Source organism: Abramis brama, assembly GCF_963993115.1.
Source record: "Abramis brama genome assembly, chromosome: 16".
Lineage (NCBI taxonomy): Eukaryota > Metazoa > Chordata > Actinopteri > Cypriniformes > Leuciscidae > Abramis > Abramis brama.
Window position 1 is genome coordinate 16398193 of NC_139978.1, and position 17420 is coordinate 16415612.

At 35.4% G+C, this 17420-nt stretch overlaps 1 protein-coding gene across 2 annotated transcripts in view; it reads right to left on the minus strand.

Moving 5' to 3' along the window:
- Positions 1-2249: 2249 nt before the first annotated feature.
- Positions 2250-17420, minus strand: part of gfra2a (GDNF family receptor alpha 2a) — an 84127-nt gene continuing 68956 nt past the window's right edge. The window contains exons 7-9 of one of the 2 annotated variants that reach the window (XM_084138812.1): positions 16026-16189; positions 6451-6495; positions 2250-5197 (exon numbers count right to left, since the gene is read on the minus strand). In XM_084138812.1, the coding sequence (XP_083994938.1) occupies positions 5075-5197; positions 6451-6495; positions 16026-16189 (332 nt within the window). In that variant the 3' untranslated portion in view covers positions 2250-5074. The remainder of the gene's footprint in view (positions 5198-6450; positions 6496-16025; positions 16190-17420) is intronic. The other variant, XM_084138813.1, reaches the window with a different exon arrangement.

The window sequence follows — 17420 nt, forward strand, 5'->3', positions numbered from 1 at the left end:
GGGCAGCTTCAGCTGGTGATCGTTACAGTCACGTACAAGTGGGTGAACAGACTATGAATACACTTAATATGCGGTTGAAACTGATTAGCCTCTCATTTATGAAAAGGCCCCATTTCTGCAGGAAATAAAAAGTGCTTTGTTGATATTCTACGAGTCTCAGTCTGGGTGTTTTCGCTTGCAGATGTATTTCATTTCGGGATTAAATGGTGAAATAAAATGACAAAGGATATATAACCATAACATACAGCACAAGCTATCCATTACAATGCCTGGTACAAATTGTATGATTTTGGGCTGTCCCAGGCAAAAGATGACCAATCGTGGCGATTTCTGTGGTCGTGGCTCCTAAACGGTGGTCCTACGTCGTACAGTGAGAGGTTCAAAGATGGCCATTGCCACGTTCTTGCAACCAAATATAGACCAAAGCCTTCTGACAGTGACAGAAATTTAGCATGATCATTTCACAGTGCCACGACCTACGTCTTCTGACCTCCAAAATTGGCATCCCAAGTTGGTCTCTTTTCCATAGTCCATATTCTCTTCTTTCGCTTCCTTTTTTTTTTTCAGCACACATAAAACCCCAATTGCCAAAGTGCAATTCATCTTGCTCCAGTTTACCTCTAGAAGAATGCTGATGACATTTTATTCTTTACTATTTTATACAGTTTATTCTTTATTATACTAAGTTGTGTCATAGCCTACGATTCAATAGGTGCCATCATCATACAGTCTACATACATGTCGTACCCAAGATTATTAGATCCATGTTGTACAGTGTGATTTGTAATGATCTTATTGCCAAACTTGCAATCTGTATCAGGCATTTGACAATTACTGAGATGCAGCTTCAAATATAGACCCTGCTAGGACCAAATTCTGTATAATGAAGGTGGATCCCAAATGGATCTTTAAGGATATATGTCAAACTTGTTTCAACAGTGTGTGTGAAGATAAACAATGGCCAGTGAAGAAATTGCTCACAAATGAAAATGTCTCTTGAGATGAAGTTTGGACAAAATGACCTGATAACATCTTAACATGTGCGATAAAGCTTATTGAGCTGGTGGATATAAAGGAAAGTGGGATGCAATTGTTCTTTGTTTAACTAGATGGGAACGTCTCAAAGGCATATATTACTCTATACCAGTACAATATAAAAAGCTGAGACCAGCAGTCATATAGTGGTATAATTTAGAACTGGTGGAAGACGTTGACAAAACTGGAATCTATCATGAACATCCTATCAGGCAATTCCAAAGACGTAACCGAAAACAGGAATACTGATGAAAAATTATGTTTTCATAATGTTTAACTATAGGGTCATTATACCATATAAAAAAAAAACTATTGTATGTTAAAGATAAAACTGTATTGCTAAGCTTAAAATACTGTTATTCCAGCTGCAGAGACAAAAAGTGTTGTACCTTCTTGCTCTGTGGTATTTTTAAAACATTGCTCTGTTTGTTTGAGTATCATGAAATGCCCAAAAACAGCTCAACAAATAGTGTGAGTTTGGGGCGTGGCTATTGTTTGACTGACCAATGGAATTATAGGAAATGTTTGGGATACCTTTTTATAAATGAAGACTTATTTTGCATGGTTCCTTGCACAATACTATGATATGACCTCAAAACACTTTTATCATAGTGCATGATTTGCAAATGAATACATTTTGATGTTTGCATCACATAATCAGCTCCATATAGTAAAGGCTTTCCTACGTTGCTCAGTAGTTCACCTGGTACAGTGTTGCATTTGTGATACAGAGCACTCAGGTACGAGTCCTGTGAAACACGAGTCACAGCATTTGATAAAAGAGCTCAAAGACTTGTAGAAGCAAGCTGAAATGGTATGGTTGCTTCAGCAAATGAGTTTTTATCACACATTTGCTTTTGTTAACATTATTGGTTAGGTTTAGTGTAGGTGGTACGTTATTTTCAAACACAAACCTTTAAGCGTCACTCACCGAACATTTCATTTCCGAACTGCCGCGATACGTACAACAACTGACATAAAACGTTGTCTGATTGACGTTCATCTGTTTTGGATAAATCTGAACCTGCTTTTAGAGCCACTCATTGGACAAGAAGCAATGGATCTTGCAGAAATGTCATCACAGGTGAGTTTTTCCAGTGAGCCTGGGTTGGTAAATCTAACTAACACAGATATTTTTGCCAATCACCTTAAGGATCACATTTGCAACAAGCCTTTTATTGTTGTCCTCAACACAAAACAAATGTAGAAAGCAGTAAAAATTGAAGTGGCTTTATTGATCAGGAAACAAGCACAGCATTAGCATATCTGGAGCTCACAGCAGTCTACAAAGGGAGGTGACCCTTACATCAAAGCAGTGATGAGATGACGTAGAACTCTGCTAATTCCAGAGGTGATCAAATCACAATGGTTTATCAAAGTCATGTGACACAGCAAAAGCTCCATTGAATGTCTCTGTGAAGTGCTACTCTTTTTCATAGTTCATTTCTTTGCATCTGAAACTTACATTCGTCAAATGGTCTCATCTTGATACCAAATCCCCTCCTCGCCTGACCATAGCTAAAAAATCTTATACACAAACGTACTGTACATGTAGGCTACACACACACTCAACAATCACACACCTCTGTCACAACATTATCCAAACCCCAGTAGGCCTTTTTGATATACAATACAGTATCAACACTGTTTTTGGGAGTATGTGGCGGATGCTTTTCATCTCAGGTACATTGAGATTCAAATTCACTTTGTTTTTTGTTAAAAGGTTGAATGACTAAATGTGAACTGACACCTTTCAGAGAATTCACATTGTGTTTCTTAGGTTTCAATCATCGCTACTTTTGTTCCCACCGAAAATGACAGCACAGTTTTGAAAATAATTTCAAAGCAAGGATTGCGATGTCAGTGTCTGGTGACAGGATCATTTTTCTTTTCATTTGAATTTGTTCTTGTTCTCACTCAACAATGACTTTTGACTTAATACCTCCCTTAAAATATATATACTTTTTTTTTCTTTTTCTCAAAAAGGCAGCATACTTCAAAAAATATACTGTTTATATATTTATCTATTCCAGATGTTTCAACAAAAGTAAAGGTCCTTGCACACTGAGTGCAAAATTTTCGTATGCATTTTTTCGTATTCGTTATTCGGTGGCTCTGAATTGTCAAAACACCTCTTAAAATACTTGCTATTTGACGTTCTGCGTCATTTCTGTTTATTTGCGGAAAACGCAGAAAATCGAACCTGATCTGAATTTTTTATGACAGACGAAAGGTTCAGAGGCAGTGTGAAAACGTGATTGACACAACGTGAGGTCGTATTATTATTTTATTTTTTTTCGTGCGCAATTTTCGGACGAGAATTTCGGACTCCGTGTGCAAGGACCTTAAGTCTTGGAACATTCACACGAAATGAGAAAATCTGTTAAAATAGAGCTGATTATTACATCACTGCGTCCTTTTAGAAACAATGTAATCTTAGAATACTCATAAATCTTTTAATACTAAAAAGTATTTAATCTATTAATGTTTAAATGAAATTAAAAAGTTTGCCTGTTGATGTTTATCTGTTTTGACAGATGGATCCCCACTGATACGACATTTCTTTAATGTGTTTCCATTGCATTATTGTCATATTTACACAAAGAATGTTCATATTTATCATTTGCTTTGCAATTGTACGTATATAACAAGCCTATAGGACACAATATATAAATCTTTTTAGTTTTGACCTTTACATTTATATATATTTATATCAATGTCTGTTTGTTAATAACTTCAGTGTTTGGAATGTTGATAAAAGAGTCATACGTTTCTAGTGCATTTACTGAACCTGTGAATTGAGGTGAGTACATTTTTAGAAACATTCCGAACATCAAAACTCGGCATCGACCTTCTCCACACAGCGGCTAGAAAATAATGAGGAGGAAAAACAAAGAGTAAGGCCACAGAAATTGCACACAATGATTCACATGACGATGAATGTCCCAAAACGGTTCCCTTTTTTTTTTTGTCAGGGTTTTTCTTGTGTAGAACCAGAGACAGAATATGCCATGACTATTAATGGTTAGTGGTATGAGCACCTCCAGGTTTTTCTCAGTCATGCAGTTCTTGTCACTCCCACTGCTCGTCTAGAACTTTCTCTAGGGTCTCTTCCTCTTTCATTTAAAGACAACACATAATAATTAACAGCTGTACTTTTGGAAAGAAAAACATTCATATTCACAGACAAAATTATACATGTGTGGGCAGCCCATTGACATTGCGAACCCACACGGAATCAGTTTGCAAAGATCTACTTCTCCTGTTGATCCACTGGTACGCTTTCATCAACTTCATCTCAACATTCCTTTTCTTTTTCAAATTTATCAAACTAAGTAGAGAATGTGACTAAGAGAGCTGTCGCCCGTGACATCCACCTTGCGCCGTGTCGACAGGGTACAGATTTAAACTTCAAACACTTCACATTTAAAAGAACCACTGGAAAGTAATTACTCCTGTTCGACTGACTGGTGGACAAAAGAAGGAAAAAGACAGAACTGAAAAGGAATAATCACAATGAGAAAGCTAAAGCAGCTGTCAAAGAAGAGCGTGGCAAATCCAATAAATGGGCAGCGGGCCGGGATGGAGAATGCCTCTCAGAGATGGTGTAATACAATGCTAATTCAGGCCTGATGGGTGCTTCGAGACGCCCTTTTTATGGGCGGTGTGGGCGGCAGGAAGTAGAACAGTAGACTGGAAAGCTTTGTGCCTGGGTCTATAGTTGCAGGTCCACCAATCAGGCGCATTACAGGTCTTCGACTTTGGAATCAAGCGGCTAAGTACGCAATATCTGTTTCTTGGCCGTTTGCTCGTTCGCTATGCAACTTTCTCAATCGGCCATGGCAAAGATGCAGCAGACTTTTCGATATGTGTCTCTGTGTTCTTTCTGTTTGGTGTTCATTTGAAAGAAAGAAAGAAAGAAAGCTGCAGTAGAGGAGAGAGGCGTGAGTTTGGTCTGAAGATGATCATGGGGGGGGGGGGGGGGGGGGTTTCCATCAGCCTTGGCCTCACTGTGCTGGCTTATGAAGCTCAGGTAGTTCTACATAGCGAGGTTTCCAAGAGCAAACAACAGACCGAGCATCAAAACATCAGTTAGGGCTTTTGTGCCTGGACTTGAATTTGTGGGGGCTTCTACTCTTGTGTTCGGTGGGCTGCCAGGAACCTGTGAACAAACAAACAAAATAATAGGTCACACTTTAGATTAGGATCCAATTCTCACCTAATTTTGCCTCAATATACTCCTAATTACTGCTTATTAATAGTTCGTAAGGTAGTTGTTAAGTTGTTAGGTATTGGGTGGGATTAAGGATGTAGAATATGGTCATGCAGAATAAGGCATTACTATGAGCTTTATAAGTACCAATAAACTGCCAATATCCTAGTAATATGCATGCTAATAAGCAACTAGTTAATAGTGAAAATTGGAATAAGTCCAGGTCACATTTTACAAAAACAAACAAACAAATATATATATATATATGTATTTATAGTATTGTATAGCATTGTATATTGTATTGAAGGTTATTAGGACCATTACTATTATTAGTATTATTATTATTGTTGATGATTTATTGACAATATTTTCATGATACTACAGTTGCATATTGTTGACAAATACAACCAAAATGCTTCAGAATTGTTTTGTTTTTGTTTTTTTTGTAATGTCAACTACTCAATAACTTTTATAGAATATTATAGAATAACTCATTATTTCATATTTCACATTATTTTCAGTGGTGATTGCCATTTCATTCTCATTACATTAAAATATAACAGTAATTAATTTATTTTACTTTGTGACTGACATTATTTTCATGATACTACAGTTGCATTTAGTTGACAAATACTTTTATTAATACCACCATTCATATATAATATATAATTAGCATATAATTATAATTATTTTCAATGGTCATTTGATTGTCATTCCATTTGATTGTTATTTCATTCTTATTACTCCATTTGATTGTTATTTAATTTTCATTCTTCATTTATAATTACCGTAATATCAATTATTATTATTATTAGTCATGAAAATAATGCCACAATGCATAGAATCCTAATGCTCCTTAAAATGTATTCATTTGTAAAGATGAAAATATAAAATATGCTAAATAAAATGTCTTATATCTTTCTCAGTTTTGGTGTATAATATGACCCGGACAAATTCTTGACAGCTTTTGTGAGATTTACCCAAACCCTCTAAAGCGCTTTTGCAGCACATGCAAGTGACTGTACAAGGGAAATGTCTAATTATAACACATTTACAATAAAGCCACAATGCATGCTCTTGTGCAATGATGCTCTGGACACATGGTAGTCATCAAGCCTTTTCCCCTCATGCACAAGCAAGAGATCCTTATAGATAATGCTTGAACTCACTGACTTGGATAGTTTCATCTCTGCACTTCTTACCTCACTTTCGCAGATGTAGTCTTTTGCTTGATAGCAATCAAATTCCTGCAAGGAAATAAGGTTATCCTTAAAATATGTAATTAAGTATAATATGATGGTGTCTTATTTGAAAGGACCTACTGTATCTGTCTGTAATGCATATCTATCTTCTCTATCACCTGACAATTAATCAAATGTGAAGAACCAGACTCTCTGATATGTCTTTCTTTTATAGATTTTTTGGGGGGGTCAACACCCCAAGCATATCACAGTCCAGTTTAATAACTGAACCAGTTTGACAGAAGAGTTCAAAGTGTTTCTAGGAGAAGTTTTAAGAACAAATTCCAAAATATAATTCCAAAATATTGAGTTAGACTATAAAATGTGCATAATAACACATGCAAATACTTTGTAATCTTCTAAATGTGTCTCTGTGTGTGTTCTGCTCTGATGGGGCTCTTCCTCAGATCTGTAAAGGGTAATAAAGGGATTGATGAGGCTCTTGCAGAAGCATGATTTATCTGAACTACAGGGATATCAATCAAAATATGTCATTATGCCACTCAGTTCTAAAGCTTGCACTCAAAGAGATGTCATTCTGTGCAGTGCTGAAAAAAGGGAATATTGTTGTAACTGGCTGGTACTTGGACATTTTGATTTGCTTAAAGGTGGTACCTGGCTTAAAATATCCAAAAACCACTAGAACAATGTTAAATATTTTGTTGATTTGTGTACTTACATTATCCAAAATGTTTCTAAGAATGTTTAAATCCAGAGAAATAAGCAGTTTTAAGCAGGACATGGACCGTGTCCGTGCGTCGCCTATCAATGATATATTACCCTCGTTTTCCAGTTTTATTTTGTAGAAACCATGGAAACACAAAAGACGCTTTAATATATTATGTTTAATTAGACAGGTGAGCAACTGTTTGGATAAATTCATCGACAGAAAACTAATCATTTTTATATAGCTCAACAAAGTTAGTCTTTTTGTTTAAATCTCGTTTTCTTGATGTACTGCGAGTACCATATTTACCATGCCTAATATCGATCTAGCTCACTGCAGTGTGCAACAAGTGAGTCATATAGTAGCCACCGAGCGAACGCACAGAGTAGCATTATAACAACTTTCATCACACTCAAATGTATCTAATATGATAAAACAGCGCTGCGTTACCCCACATACGCATGTCCGTTAGAAGCGGAAGCAGCGTCTGCGACATAATAAAAGCTCCACTGCTCTCGAGCTGTGTGTCGTGCCTGTCTCTCATTAGCAATCGCTCCGCCGGCTCGTTCCGCTCCTACAACTTACGTAACTTTAATACATTACCGGTCATCCATGAATATGATTTCTGCCCGAGTCCCTTCGTATTCTCCACCGGCTGCAGAGGTGAAGACAACAACTCCCATGATTCTGCGAAATCAAGGTGTCATCAAGCTACGCCTTTGTTTTGAATAAATGACCTCTAGTGGCGAAAAGTTACATAGTGTGCCTTTAATAATGATTTTCCGAATTTAATTTAAATAAATAAAAATAGGAAAAAAAAAGTTCTACAAGAAAATACTACTTCAGTCTTTTTACTTCAAAATTTCACTTTTAATTCAATGTATTACTAGCCATTTTGTAGCAATTTCTGTATTTTTTTTTTTTTCTGTGCTTTTCACTGAGACCTAGAAATTTGACAATTACATGTCCTGCATTTGTGCTAAAAGTTCTGTTAAATAAACTCGTATAATATAGACAGACATACATTGTCCCATTCTACTCATCTTGCTTTATTTTAAGCCAACGCTTTTGGCCATCTTCTTTTAATTGACTGAATTCTCATAAGACCTCGTACTTCTGAAGGTGCAAATCATTCCCTTCCTATTCATTTATATAACCATACATTTATTCCTGCATCTAATGTTGTAAAATTCTGTTCCCCAAACAAGGTCATCAAAGCTTGTTTGTCAAGACGTCGCCGCGGCATTGTTTATGACAAAGAACGATGGAATTGAACTAGTGCACTCGCACAGACACAGACTCGCCCTAATCCAATAAATCTGTTTTCAATTATGTTAGAATAAAGACTGAGACCTTTCAGCCAGGCCTGGAGTACATCTGCGCGCCCAGGTTGGCATTTGCAATAAGCCCACTGAGGCTTAGAAGAGATGCAATCATCTCCCGACACCTTCAAGATAGGACAAAAGTATAGCGCGTGGACAATGACGATGCCCAGTCTCGGTTTTGAATTGTTTCTAGAGATATCAAGAACACCTCTCAGCGATTTGTAATTAAAATCGCATTCTTGCAGCAACATCCTGCATATGTTTGCCTCTCTCAAAGCTGTTGGTTTAATCAGGAGCTGTAGTCCCGAAAACCAAACAGCCACATGACACATGCAATGGCCAGGAGGCAGAGACTGTATCCCATAGGGATTTAGTGCCTCAATTTGTGTCCGCTGTGTGCTGCTGCCTTAGTCAGCCTTCTCTCCACACAATGCTATTTACCCGAGACTCAATCGATCTTAATCTTCCCTCCTCTGATTAAAAGGTAGAGCATGAAGCACTATTAGAATGAGTGATTTCAAGATGTTTTGAAAGTAAGTGCATTATATGAGCTGTTAAAGTGCGTGTGAAATTTCACCTCAAACCCCTGCGTCTTATTCATGAACAACCCGTAACCAGTATAAGAAAGTGTGATAATTGCTGTGTGGTTATTTTAATCAAGCCATTTTGATTCTTTGCAATAAAGACACACCTCTTTCTATCCTTGCTACACAATGCGCCATATTCAATTAGCATTGAGCTATTGTGTTTGATACATATTCTGCTGATAATGGCAGTAATTCTACAAACGAAGATCTCATGACGGAGTTATAACCACACATACAGTTGTGCAAGTATGTGCAGACACTTGGTATAGTTGAGTGCACTAAAGAGCCAAATCAGTAGATGTACACGTTGAAATCAGTTTCAATGAATCCATTTTAAACACTGATTCCTAACAATTTTGTTAACTACATTAGTTAACATGAACTAACAATGGAAAATACTTCTAAAGCATTTATTAATTATGTTAATTTTGACATCTACAAATACATAATTTAAATCAAAAGTTGTATCTGTTCATATTATTTAATGGCTGTGTGTTGACATGAACTAACAATGAACAGTTGTATTTGTATTAACTAATGCTAACAAATATTAATAACGGAGTGTCTATTTGCACTAAGTGTAAATAGCCTCCCTTGTTGGCAAAGGCTATGTCTGGTTTGGGCCACACAAGATTGAAAACGGCACAAGCAACTTAATGTCCAGTGTGGCGCTTGAATGCAGCTTTTGACGCTTTCGACCCCGAGTTCGAATCCAGCATTTGCCGAACTCACTCTTCTCCCTTTTCCCATCACATCGGATGGGAAATGCATTTATTTTCAATAAAAATTATGAAAATATTTGAAAAAAGGAAATAAAGTGCCTAACGACTTTAATAATAAAGGGTTTTATCAGTTAGGGGTAGGTGTAGGGAGGGCTTTATTATCCCAATAAGGTGGCACTGATTTAAATATTTTAATAAATATAGTCATTTACACTCTGTTATTACTGTATCCTGTTAATGTACAACAATACTGAGGTGCAAATATCTGCCACTATTTATAAGTAAATAGCATCTAACAACTATTCGCACATTGCAAAGAACTGCTACTTTTATATAGTGTAAATAGAATGTATCGCTATTTTCACTTAGTGCAAATAGCCGCTGCCTATTAATAAATACTGTAAGAAATGTATTGATCATTGTTAGTCAATGTAAGTTAATGCATTATCTAACGTTAACTAAATTGACCTTGTTGTAAAGTGTTACAGATTCGGTAACACTTTACAATAAGGTTCATTAGTTAACATTAATTAATGTATAAACTAACATGAACTAACAATGAGCAATACATTTGTTACAGTATTAGTTCATCTTTGTTAATGTTAGTTAATAAAAATACAGCTGTTCATTGTTTGTTCATGTTATTTCCAGTGCATTAATTAATGTTAACAAATACAACCTTTAATTTTAATGACATGATGAAATGTAAATGTTGAAATTAATATTAACTAAGATTAATAAATGCTGTAGAATTATTGTTCATTCTTAGTTCATGTTAACTAAGGTAGTTAACTATGTTAACTAATGAATCTTATTGTAAAGTGCTACCGGTAGCACTTTGTTACAAGTATACAGTAATAAAGTACTTACAAATCATTAACAAACTATTAATTTATAGTTTATATATTGTAGTCTCTACATTGTTAATATATTAACAAGCTTGAGTTAATTCGTTGTCACTGTAATTAACACAATTATTATTGTTTAACTAATCAATTAAGTGCTTTAAACCAACTTTTATTGGACATTAATTGCATTCATATTAAGTGTTGCTTAAAATGTTTACAACTATATTAATCGTACACACACACACACACACACACACACACACACACACACACACACACACACACACACACACACACACACACGTGCGCGTGTTAATTACAGTGACAGTAAATGAAGAACTCAACTTATAAACAAATGTAGATAGTACAATATATTTAAAACTTGTTTATTATTTAATTTCATATCACTCAAAATCGGCTTGCAAGATTTCATGACATGGAATTGTGCCGTGCCGATTATGTTCAGCACAGAGGTGTTTTTGCTGTGTTTTGCACCATTGCCTGATTTGCATAATTCATTAAGCGAATAGGGTGCTAAAACAACCCGTGCTAATAAACAACACTATCGGTAGGTGCTATTCAATCTTAGTGAATTCACCCCATAGTGTTTATATCTTCCTGTTCATGCCCATAGCCGCAAATCAATTAAAAGTGAGTTTCGGCAAAGGAAATGATACTACAGTTACCAATATCTAATTATTTATCTGTGTTTGTGTATGGTATGTCTCTTTCTTTTGTTTTATGTGTCATTTCACCTGATGTATGAATAAAGTGATTGTGTTGAATTAGCGTTAGCTCATGCAGTGAACTTTTAGCGTCTCCTGTGTAAACATGCATAATTAGATGCAGGCTTAGGCAAAAGCCAGAACTGCCAGAGCTGCAGCTGGCAAAGAGAGCGAGAGCGAGACAGAGCGAGAGACAGAGGAGGGGACGGAAATTGTGTGTTGACAGGCGAGGATGTTGGTGGGGGTGAGAGAAACAGAGGACAGTGACTAAAAGCCAATTAATTAGCGAGAGCGGTGATGTGTGTCAGCTGCCTGTTGACATCAGCCCAGATCTCTGTTCACAGCTCTGCTAATGTCTCATCTCTCCCCTTTGCTTTTCAACATCTCCCTCCATTTCTCTTCCACTCATTCACATCTCATCTCTTTGCATTAGAACTCTCACACTTGCCCTGATTGTTTACACAGAAACACACAGAAAGACACCGACGTGTAGTCTCGCACCGCTACATACATCCTTGCTGAAACAAACCAACAAACAAATACTCGCAAAATCATTCATCCTGGTACACAGGATCTTTGTGAGAACAAACCACGCTTCACATAAAACCGTACGTAGGTGCACAGATCAGCAGGCCAATAACATTACGTAAACACTGACACAAAAAAAAAAAAAAAATCGGTGTTGGATTTCCTTGTAAACAATTTTACAAATAATTACAAAGAACTAACAAGTAACACGTTCAATTAAATGAAAAAAAAAGAAAAAAAAAGTAAGTATAAAGACTGTAAAACATACTCAAAAAATCTTTTTATGGTGTATTGTGACGTTTTATAGCAAAGCAAAACATTCAGCTGGAATTAGCATTAGCTCATGAAGCAGGGCGTGGATAGATTTCATCCATCAATATTTGATAATGAAAAGTCAGGGATTTAAAAAATATATATATATATATTACTGGATACCACCTGCAGCCTTGGTTTCATCAACATAAACTATGTTTCAGAATTTCATTTTGTGTAAGCATTATAAAAGCAAACACATTAACATAATAGGGGTGCACCAAGAGATTGGTCATCGTTTTAATTGGCCGATATTCTTCTATATTTAAATACATAAATAGTGAATGTGATGTTACGGCTTAGCAGGTGGATCTAATTGCAGCTGTTTACTTTATTAATAAACAAAAAACAAAGCAGATAATTCAACAAGAAAAATTATATTTGATTACGGACTAAGAGACAGGGACACAGGAACTATCTAACATAAAAGTCTTTGGAAAAGGAAACTAAGATCAGGCCACATGTTACATGTCTATAAATTGTACGGTTCCTGTTTTTAAGAGTCATTACTGTAATTCACTGAGAGGACAAACATATAAGAGTAAACAGAATAAATGAACAATTAAAGATGCTATAAACTATATTTATATCATGATTGGTATCAGCTTCAAATTTTCTGATCGGGACTTCAAGTGGAGTCGAAAATAACATAATTATGAGTTCCGAGCACATGACCAAGTGAAGTTATATTTAATGAATTCAGATGTAGCTATATGTTCACAATAGAATCTACTTCCATGTTAAGTTTATGAATTAAATGTGGGACATATAATAATAAAGAATTTCCCATGTGCAATTGAAGGTGGCATAATTTCAAGATTCTTTGCTGTCAGTTTGACATCATCAAAACATTCCTTTTTTTAGCATCCCTGATTTAAATCAGACATGTTCTTATTAAAGGAGGAAATGGCAATGGCAACCTCCACGTCTTTATAAGTGGAGAAAGCGTAACAGTCAATTTGGATTATGTGCGCCTCGTAAGCCAGTCATATTGGCCCTGACGTCAGTAACCGTTTAAGGATTCCATCCTTTGGGGAAATGAACATTGGGAAAACCAATTTTTTAATGCAAAGTTTAAACTTTCTATTTCAATTTGATTCAATGTCACTGATTCCTTTGAGTCACTGGACTGTGTAGCATTTTTTACAAATAAAATGTTAGCAAAAATATAATTAGGTCAATATTTAGCTGTTTATTAGATGTTTATCACATGTTTAGTACATGTATTGTTAGATTGGTGCATGCAAATGAAAGTTATTCCTTGTGTTCATTTAAACATGCTTTGATTATTACTAATATTCCATTCTTCTGTTCTGTTCTTTTCTAGCAGTAGAAACAGTATGAATAACTTAATGAATATCTGATAATTCATAACAATGGAGCACTGGAGACAATTTATAGTGCTGGGTGAAAAGAATCGCTCCCTCAGTTGTGCCCATGAGCGAGACATGTCACTTCTACAGGTAGATTCTGTGAGGGAACATCGTTTCTGCCTCAGGCAAACTTTAAGTGCTATTGGACCTGCTAGACAGAGCAAAGCGCCCCTTTTGAATTTCACCTCCAAAAATCACTGTGATGCCAAACCCTGCCTGGAATTAAAACACGGTAAACAGAGCGAGACTTTGCCCATTTTCTCTCTACCTGTCAGAATGAGAAAAATGGCCCATGGCAAAACTATTCATCTTTCGTTTGAGTGGGACCAGAAGAAAAAATATGAGTTTCAGCAATAGGGTGAATCTGTGATGCACATCTGACACGTTTTTGAATGGCTGGAGAATGGTAAAGTTTGACAATGTTTCCCCTCAGGCATTCTCTGATTATAAACTTCCTGCTTGGGTAATGAACTAATTATAATGTTTCACAATAAATTAAACATTGCTCTACTGGCCCAGCACGTACAGTCATACACATACGCACACAAACACATCATGCAGTGTAAATAGCGACATGCAGTTTTGTGGCTCCTTGGGGAAATTGTGAGGACACATTTTTCTGTCTTGTCTATTTGTGCTGTTTTCTGAGGCGCACTCAATCACTTTACATTTTCAACTTTAATATGTTAATTACGGGCACATCAACATCTCTGGAGAGTATGTTACACTCAGGTGAAAGACTGTGCAAAGCAACGTGTGTGTGTGTCTGTGTGTGTTTGTGTGCAATTAACCAAACAAAGGTACAAATGTCAACTAATTTGTATCTTGTCAGTTGTTTATTCTACAGCTATTCATAGCTTGACTATCGTCAACTAGTCCAATCACTGCTAATTAAACGCAAAGTAGCAGTTAGCATACAATTTTTTTTTTTTACTAGAGCATGTTTAACTGAAAATAATGAGTAAAGTTTTGAATTGATGTTCTGTATAAATGCAGCTGTGTTAGTGGTAAGATCTAAATATTTACTAAGCAACAAGTTCAGTATTTTAATTCATTCACACAGCTGCTTCTTTCTCTTTCTGCAACAGTGACTAAGACGCATCCATTTCTTATTAGACTTACCCTTGTGAAAAAGAAGTACACTTTTTTAAATCGACTATACTTAAGTGTGAACTTAATGAGATGTTTGAGGACATTTATTTGCATGTTAATTGCCATTAATTGAAAATATATTATAGTTTAAATTAAAATTAAATGCAGTTAGTTACAATTTTGAGTGCTGTTTTGACCCACTTAAGTAGGACTTAAGTGCATCTTTATATATAATTTCATAATTAATTATATTGTCTTTACAAATATGGTAAAAGTGTACTGCAGAATGTACTAGCAATCATTTATGGTAAACTAAAATATACTTTAATGCCATTTCTATTGAAATTTAAATGTCATGTATTTAATACATTTAAAATTATATATTTATTAAGTTTAGTACATTTAAAACATATTAACATTTCAATATAATATTAAATTAATATTAACGCACTACAGTTAAAAGTATTTTATGTTCTTTAATATATTAGTCAACACATCAGATAAGTGTATTTGACAAAAGGAGCATGACAAAAGATTAAATAAAACAAAGATTTAAAATGTACTTTAAAGTAAATATTTTAATTTGACATTATTACAAAGTGGACTTAAGTGTGTTAAGAAACAGTCATGAAAGTGTACTCTCTTTAGGTACACGTAAGTTGCCTTTTATTTCATTAATATTATATTGTTTGCAAGTACAGCTTTTTAAAATATACTTGTAAGATTTTAAGTACACTACAAGAGCACATTCAATACAATTAGGTGCACTTCTCTTTCACAAGGGTTTTACTGATTAACATTTACATTATCGGTCCCACTTAATATTAAGTGGCTTTAAGTACGATGTACTTGCATGTACTTACATTGAAATTAATAATTTGATACAATGTACTTATTGTGTAACTACATGTTTTTACATTGTACTTACATTTTAAGAATTCCTGCATGTAATTACAGCTGTAATTAATTTATGTAATTACATTTGTAATTACACAGTTGACCCTTCCCTTACACCTTAAACCTACCCAATCCACCACACCTGTCCCTAACCTTACCCGTATCACACCTCAATAGCAGCAAAAGTGTTTTACAATACAACATGAACACAATAAGTACATTGTACTTATTTTTTGATGTAAGTACATAGTACTTAACGCCACTTAATATAAAGTGGGACCACATTATCATTCAAATTCACGTTTGATCCTTATACCTGTAACGGTAAAAGACTACTCAAAATAATTCGTTAAAATAAATTAGATAAACAATATAAAATAAGTACATTGCAATGAACTTACCTGTAATACGATGCAATATACAATGCTAAAACTTCCTGACCCCCTTAAATTTGACTTACGTTTAAATTCGGACAGGGAGAGATGATGCAAGGATCCTCCCCAGTTTCCATGGTTGTTTTAGGGACACTGGCAGTGGGCTCAAGATCAGGCTTCACTGAGCCTGTAGTAGGTTGAGGATCAGGCTTGGGTAGCGACCCATAACCAAAGGCCTGGATGGCATTTCCTGCAGAAAAAAAAAAAGAAAAAGTTCAAAGCACATTTTCATAAGATATTTTTTCTTCAGGAAGTCAGAAAGTCAGAGAGACTTTAAATCGCTATAGGTCTCTTGAGATGAAGAATATGTGTCTTCCTCTCCAAGTTTGTGAGGAATGAGGCATTAGTTAGCTGTATATGGGGGTCAGCAGTTCAGCTAAATGCTAATCCTGCAACGCTTGCAGATTTTGGATCAGTTAATTGCTAGAAAAACAAACCAGGACACACATCCACTCACTCACCACACACACATACACAGGCTGTCTCACAATTTAGTGAGCCTTCATGCCTTCATGCTTGCGCTCAAAACACGTTTAATAGGCAACAACTTCACTTACAGTACCTACACTATAAGAATAATGCTGTTTATGCAAAGCAGACAGGACATTTGAGTCACAGTTAATTTCAAAAGAGTTTGCTAACATCAAACATCAGGACCCAAATACTGTTTACTACTTTTCTGCATGTATATTAATAACATCTAATTCAATCCACAACAAGGACATGATGCTGCCTTACAATTCACCCAAAATAAGATATTTTTGGAACAGCCCTTACGTCAGAAGTGTGCCTACAATTCCTTAAAATGCAGTCTACGAAAGCAGCTCGCTAGTTTTGGTAACATAGCCATGATTTACATTCAATCCATGCAAATTATACTGTATCCTTGCTTGTTTTGACTTGAAAAATCTCTCTCAGCCTATCTCACAGTGGGATATCGGATGAAATGTCTCCTGTGCTAATGCCTGAAGCTCTGTAGCGTATTATCTTATGTTTTAGTTTCCGCTCTGTTATTTCTTTCACTCTCTGGAAGATATTCATGCCAAGCAGTCAAACATTTTTTTTATTTATTTTTTTGTGTGGAATTTCTTCATCTTAGATTCTCTTTTATTTGCCTCCTAATTGTATCTCTAATAATGCATTTTTATATGAAATGTGATAAAGTCTATTGAAGGAGTGTAAAGTTCATCTTTCTTTAACAAATCAAAATAAAATAACCTGTTTTTTTTTCTATTTTTGTTTCTGTATTTCTTTTCTTCCTCAAAAAAGCTTACTTTACCAAAAATACTTTTCTTGAGAAAAACCCAGACAAAGAATCATGTACTTGCCAGTATAGAAACAAGACGTTTTCGCCAACAGCTACATCTATGAACTATGATTTGTTACATGCTATTGCTAGTCAGTTACCTGTATAAATGGTA